Source organism: Carassius carassius, chromosome 26, assembly GCF_963082965.1.
Source record: "Carassius carassius chromosome 26, fCarCar2.1, whole genome shotgun sequence".
In the NCBI taxonomy this organism is placed as follows: domain Eukaryota; kingdom Metazoa; phylum Chordata; class Actinopteri; order Cypriniformes; family Cyprinidae; genus Carassius; species Carassius carassius.
Window position 1 is genome coordinate 2,866,469 of NC_081780.1, and position 7,810 is coordinate 2,874,278.

Consider the following 7,810-nt stretch of genomic DNA (forward strand, 5'->3'; position numbering starts at 1 on the left):
TAATATAATTAAACATAAAAATATCTCAAATAATATAAATGCAGCAATAGCAAAAATATAAAAATAAAAATCATATATATATATATATATATATATATATATATATATATATATATAGTATATATTTTATTTATGATATGGTAGTACAGTATTTTATAAAAATAACATACTATATAACAATCAAATTAATAATATAATATAATATAATATAATATAATATAATATAATATAATATAATATAATATAATATAATATAGTGTCGATGTGCAGAACTGTGTATAATGCAGTGTTGTTATTGCCCTTCAGAGACGTTTTACTTCATGTATAAAAGAAAATGACAGCGCCATCTTGTGGTGGGTTTTATTATGTCTGTCCTTTCTTCTCTGCTCATTTCGCTCCTTTCAATGATCGTGCAAGAAAGAGAAGAGATGCGGTTAGTGAGATTTTTAGCTTCGTGAGGGCGCAGCGTGTCACCGGAGAGTCGCGCCGTAAAATGACCGTCAGTCAAAGACGCGTCGACATCTGAGTGCGTTTGAGGACAGATACGATGATGATGATGAAGACGACGAGACGAGCGGACAGCCCGCGGGCTCAGCCTGCTTTACCGCAGTGGATGCGCATGTATTTCTACGGGATGCACGGAGTCACGCTGGACATCCTGCTGTCCTCCGCGTGCAGGTTCCTGGATCACAACGACTTCAAACTGCTGGGCTTCTCCTCTCCGTATCTGTGCGTCGTGCATGCTATTACGCATCTGGTTTTGGAGAAGATCTACCTGCAAAAAAGATGCTTTCAGGAGCGACCTGTCGTTTTCCACCTCGTCTTCTACCCGTCCTTGTACATCTGCCTGCAGATCTTAATAGGAAATGTGGTGACCTGCACGGAAAACATCAGAGTGGTTTCCATCACGCAGCTCGTTGTGCATTACATCCTGGCTTTGTACTTCACAAATGTCTTTCATAAAGGCTTCCTGAGTCTGCAGTATCAGGAAAAGCGGGTGTTATTGAGGTCACCCCGCCCGAATGGGTTACACGGCGTCCTGCGCTTCGTGTTCTTCGGGATGCATGGCTTTCTGGACGAGGTGCTCTTCACCTCTGTGTTCAACCTGTTTGAGAAAGCGGACCGGGACTTGAGGGGCCACACGTCCCTGTGGTCCTTCTTCATGTATGGAAGCTGCAGCTTCGTGGTGGAGAAGCTCTACCTCCATCTGCACTTCAGGAGAGGATGGGGAACCTTGCAGCGTCTTCCCATCTACATCTGCTTCATTTACACGTGGGAGTTCAGCTGGGGCTTCGCTCTGAGACAGTATGGCGCCTGTTCCTGGGACTATTCCCACTATCCTCTCAATTTCATGGGACTGGTGACATTGCTGTATCTTCCAGGATGGGTCTGTCTGAGTCTGTATCAAGACGTCTTGTCGAATGTTCTGCTGAGGGTTGTGTGCAATGATAGGAATGACGAGGATATGCCAAACGCTGGCGCCAATGGACGCCTGCTGCCAAAAGGGAAGCTGGAGGAAGACAAACAGCATGTGGGCTTTACCTAATATATCCTCCTGGGACCAGCAGAAAGGCATTTGAACGTTTGATGCTTGAGAAAGAATTGAGAAGCTTTTTCAAAAGAGGAGGTTAGGGGCTAGTTGTCACTTCAGGTTTATTTTTGAAAGTCAATTTCTACAGACTCGCTGTAGATTTCAGAAAAAAAATAATAATACTGTCCTTTAAACACTATTAGTGGGGCAAGTTGTCACACTGTATGGGGTAAGTTGTCACAATGAGAACCTGGCTTCTGTTAGGATCACAGGCTGTTTAATAGCTTTTTTGCTATATTTAAATAATAAAGCGCGAAAAAGCATGAAACCATTGTTTTAGCCAATAGTAGTGATAATATAGAATATATAAATAATAATTATTTATATCGATTTTATGTATATAAATTTAAAATTTGCATTATTAATAAAACGAATTATGTAAAATTACAACGTTTAATACACGTGACAGCTTGCCCTGATAAAACTGTGACAACTTTATATATAAAAAAAATATATATATATTAACTTATTTTTGCTTGAGAACAGAATTTTTTAAAACAATAATATTTTGTTAAAACCAAGTTTGTAAGTAAACGAAACAGCTGGATTACATTTCTCCCAAAAATACAATTTCAGTCTTTCAACTTAAAAATGTCCCTTTTAATTCAGTGTCACTTGTTGTTTCTTTGCACTTATTTGTGATATTTACTACCAATTTCTGAGTGAAAACTGTTTCAAAGACAAGATAGATAATATGATAAGACTGTTATTCAGTTATTCAGTAGTTATTCAGATGTGACTGTTGGACAAGTTTCATGTGGGACGACTAGCACTGTTCTCTCCGACTTTATTTGAATCTGTTCATTGTATGAGGTCACATGATGTCAATTTTAAGTGGCTTAGTAATAATTCACCTAACTGGCCAAATCCCCAAACATTTGCTATGACAGAAAAGCCCAGGATGTGCACACAAGGACAGACGCACCTGCTCTCAGAGGTATAAACAGAAAACCCATAAATTGCTGGTTCTCAGGGGGACTTTTGTACCAGCGTTACACCCTCAGAGGAACATTTCCTCAGAGAAACAAGGGTGGCTGCATTAGCAGGCTTAATGTGTTTTTAAACCTGATGTGTTCAAGATAAACCTTATGAACTGCCATTGCACACACCACAGCAGGATTTCACAAATTACTAACACAGATGCCACTGCTGGGCTTTGATGGTTATTGAATATTGGGGGTGTGGATGATAGTTTAACTGCATGATGGGATTTATGAGGACGATCTCTCCTCGTAACTGCATGCGTCAGGATTTTGCATGTGGAGACAGCAGCATTAGTCTGATAATGATCTCTGCTTATACCATAACACACTGATTGTGAGAGAAACTGACTCTTTGCGGAGCGATTCCTTTAAAGAGTGCCTTCTTTAACACTTCTAGGCAGCTGCACTTCTGTAATCAAAACTCTTTCGAACCTTTACATCCATACAGAAACAAGTTCAGGTGTATCTCAGTTCATCTATAAAAACGAGGCCTCAGGGTGCAGAGTTTGAGGAATAGAGAAAAACGATTTGTAATCGAGCAAATTACGGCAGCTAAAGCTGAGCATTTACGAACAAAGCTGTCTCAAAGTATTGAGACTTTCACAACAGTCCGACTTCATTAAACATATGAGCACCGTGCACTGTGAATAACTACTGCGGTCCCTCAAAAGAGAGCTTGTTCTTGAACATATGACTGAATTGTTCTATATTCCTTGTCTTGGTGAAAAATTATTCCTTTTCCAAAAGATTTCTTAGAGAGAAACTGCCAAAGCTTAGAATAATGAATTTTTAAAGGAATAGTTCACCCAAAAATGAAAATTTGTTAAAATGTACTCACCCTCAGGACAACCAAGAGGCAGATGAATTTGTTTCTTCATCTGATTTGGAGAAAATTTAGCTTTATATCACTTGCTTACTTGTTGTGCAGTGAATGGGTGCCGTCAGAATGAGAGTCCGCAAGTAATCCACACCACTCCAGTCCATCAATTAACAAAGAGAAATCAAAATTAAGGATAGAGGACTCATATTTCAGCCTGAAACAGGTATCTTTTCACTTCAGAAGATGTTAATTGATGGACTGGAGTGGTGTGGATTACTTGTGGAGTATTATGATGTTTATATCAGCTGTATGGACTCTCATTATGACGGCACCCATTCACGGCAGAGGATCCATTGATGAACAAGAAACAAACTCATCTGTATCTTGAACAGCCTAATGGTGAGCACATTTTAAGAAAATTGTAATTTCTGTGTGAACTATTCTATATATCAGCTAAAAACTCTTGTGATTTTAGCAACTTTTTAGAAAATAAAAAATCCAGATTTTGTCTCTTTTGAAGGATAGACAGCTTTCTACAATCCATAGACGTGACTGGACTCATTTTCCTTCACTTGTTGATGTAAAGACTCTCAGCAGCTGCTCAAATGTTCTGTTTTGTCCCTCTAACTTTGAGGAAGAACATTTTGTGTAATTGGAGGAATGGGTTGGTGATGATTTTTATCATTTTCCTGTCTATGTAATTAGTCCTGCATCTAGATCATTTTATGGATTTTAGTCTGAGTCTAGAATAACAGAAATCATTTGATGCACTCCTTTAATGTATTGCATTTTAAACTTGTAGCACATCTTTGTCTCTGTTCAGACTATGCACTAATTACACTGATCAAATTAAAGAGATCAAACGTGATGTATTGTGTGATTGGGGTGTATCTCAGTGTTGTCTCCATACTCTGGTCAGGGCAGGAGAGATTTGGCTGTTACTGAAGGGACCTGCATATTTTCCATATCTGACGTCAAGAAACAAAACAGCCACGGTCTGGTTTACATACACGTCTCCTGTGATTCTTGTCCCTTGAGACTCAACAGACTGGAAGAGGTGATCAGCTTAATGGCTTTGTAATGATAGAATGTCTTTAAGTATTCACACAGCTGAGAAAAATATGTTCCCATTAGGTTATGAAAACACGTTATTTCTGAACTTTCTAAATGTTATATTGGTTATGAAAAGGTTTTATTCCATTTTATCATTTTGCAAACATTCTGATATTAATAACATTAAAACAATATTAGATTTTTTTTAGATAGACATTTGAGGTTTTTAAAAGTTATGAAAACCTTATTTCTGAACATTCAAAATCTAAATGCTTTAAAAGCGAGCATTATCATATAATCATTCATATGTCATTCATATTCCACATTGTATATCATTTTGCAAACATTATGAGAATGTTAAAGGCAAAATATGTAATTTTTCTGCTTTAAAAATAGCAGAAATCACTATATCTATGTTATATATTTTTTTTAGTTGTGTACTTACATTATCCCAACAGTTTCCACAAACTTTCAAATTCGGAGAAAATTTAATTAAAAGACACGGCACGTTTCTTTATTTCCGTTTTGTCAGCCGTCTATGGCGTCATATAACCTTTGACCCCTCTAGTTTATCTAACTTCCTGTGGAACCCGGCGGAATACAAAAGGGAACATTCAGTTTAATAGTTTTCATTTAATAAACAGGATGAGAACTGTATCTTTGCTTGATCTCTGAATGTTCTGAAACAAGTAGTAACATTTAAAAAACATTAGACGAACGTCCAATTAAATGTTTCAGAAAAAAATGTTCCACGAATGATGTATAATATCATGATGTTAGTTCTGCAATTTGTAGAGAAGATTGCGCATGCGGTACTTTTAAGGGTGCGTTGCAACGCATAACATGACATTGTTCCTAAAACAAAGAATGCATGGCTGCTATTGCAAGGTTGGTGTAAGGACATTTTCTTGCCATAAGTAAAGGATAAAGCATCAGCTCTAATCTGCTTTAGTGTTTAACAGGGCTTTACTGAATGCCCTCGCCACCCTCTTTCAGTCGAGCTTTAAGTACTCGGAAGAAAACATCTGCCGTTCATTAATGAGTGGTGCGCATGGATCCATCTCTTCCCTTGTGAATCAATAGTAATCTGTTTAGAAACTATTTCAAGTTTGTAATCAATGTGTACAGAATCCAACTATGCAGGAAGTGTTTCTCAAAGGTGCCAAATGCTGCAAATGAGCAGTTCTCAGACTCAACGCCCAACCGTAATATTTACACTTTAGATTTAAATAGTCAAATGATATTCAAAGAGCCACATGCAGGGCCGCAGACAGCTGCAGCCTTTTGCTCTCGCCTCATTCTGGATCAGAATGTGTTTCACCACAAATCTGATAAAAGGAACTCTGATGTATTAATGCTCCTGATTAATCACTGGTTTGATCAAAAACTAAAATAGAAATTCAGAAATAGTTTTAAAGTGTGAATCTCACATAACTTGACTCATGGATAGGTTATATTTCATATGTTGATTTAAAGCTTTTTTTGTTTGTGCAATTAAACAGTTTTCTCCCAATTCTCATTTCTGTAATTTCAATAAATAAATGCAATGGATAAAACAAATCCAATCTAAAAATAGTCCCACAATTTTTCAATTATATCATGATAACATTGACAATTACTGTAAGTAAATTTTTTTATTTTTTATTTAAATCAACATAAAGGCAGTACAACAAATTGCATTTGTCATCAGTGTTTTTATTGTGAACTAAATTCTACAATATATAAAAGTACACTGAAAAAAAGCTGAAATAATACATTACATTAAAAACTTTTAAAAAAAAAAAGTAAAAAAGCATGTAATAAAATTACTATAATGTAAATTAAAATTAAATCTGAAAGTATAGAAATAAAAACTAATTCAAGATATGAATTATTATTATACAATCAGGTTTTAGTGAGAAATGTGCCTAATTTGAATGAAAATAGTGCTGCAAAGTAAAAACCTTGATGATCCTTAAATAGTCTTCATTTTCTAATAGGAAAAATAAAATTTGATGCCATACTGTAATATTGATAACACATATCAGGTAATATTAAAGGCCATGGAAATTCTCGTATTGTATATCAGGCCTTCGTAATTGTAAATCTGGGAAGAGATGCCCTGAATGCTGATGTGATGGTGAGAGACTGTGGTTCACAGGCATGGAAGAGCTCTGGTCATCACTTCCATCCCTGAATGCTGAAGCTGGCCGCGCTGAGATTGAGGTCTAGCTGTCTGAGCTGTCGCTGTTTCTCACGCAGTGCACAGGAAGTTGCGACCACGTAGAAGTTAATAATGCTGTCGAGATGCACAGAGAAAGACTCAAAGGAAGTCTGGTTGAGAAAGAGGAAGAGAACTTATCAGATCAGATAAAGCATGCATATGATAATGCAAGTGGATGCATGGGCAACTGCTAAGTGCTTATTAGCACATTATTATGCAGTTGCTAGTGCACTTCTGATATCTAACGGCAAAACTTTTTTTTAAACAAATTACAATAATATTTGAATATATAAAATAATAGCTAATTCAAAATGTATATCATAATATAGAATTTAAAATATTTAGTAGAGGTGAAGAAAGAGGTGATCAGCTTAATGGCTTTGTACTGATAGAATGTATTTAAGCATTCACACAGCTGAGAAAAATATGTTCCCATTAGGTTATGAAAACACATTATTTCTGAACTTTCTAAACGTCCAGTTTTTTATGTCATATAAATATTTTTAATATATAAATGTCACATTTTTCTTAAAAATATATATATTTGCATGTCTGTGTATTTAAATATACACAATTAATATACACAGTACACACACATATATTATGTAAACAAAAACTTTTATTTTGGATGTGATTAATCATGATTAATCATTCGACAGTAGCCTACTAATAGATAGATAGATAGATAGATAGATAGATAGATAGATAGATAGATAGATAGATAGATAGATAGATAGATAGATAGATAGATAGATAGATAGATAGATAGATAGATAGATAGATAGATAGAAATAGTCAGATAGATAGATAGATAGATAGATAGATAGATAGATAGATAGATAGATAGATAGATAGATAGATAGATAGATAGATAGATAGATAGATAGATAGATAGATAGATAGATAGATAGATAGATAGATAGAATAGTGTGATTTTACATCCTGAAACCGAATCCCCTGTCATGCTCACAATAATGTGTCTGTAACCCCAGCTCTTGACCCATATGCTCTTCTCAAACACCTACAGTGACGTCACACTGATCCGACACATCATCTGAGCCCTCGAAGGCTTGTATTTCAGCGTTTAGTGTGCAGATGATCTAATAAATGTAGAAAATAAATAGATGCAGTAAACAGCATAACAAAATGATGTATGAAAT

The 7,810-nt window shown here is 35.8% G+C and overlaps 1 protein-coding gene across 1 annotated transcript; it reads left to right on the forward strand.

The window, feature by feature from the left end:
• The first annotated feature begins 365 nt into the window (after positions 1 to 365).
• Positions 366 to 1,835, forward strand: LOC132106227 (transmembrane protein 229A-like). Its single transcript, XM_059511859.1, has one exon. The coding sequence runs from the start codon at positions 548 to 550 to the stop codon at positions 1,544 to 1,546; it is 999 nt and encodes a 332-aa protein (XP_059367842.1). The 5' UTR covers positions 366 to 547; the 3' UTR covers positions 1,547 to 1,835.
• Positions 1,836 to 7,810: the final 5,975 nt, after the last annotated feature.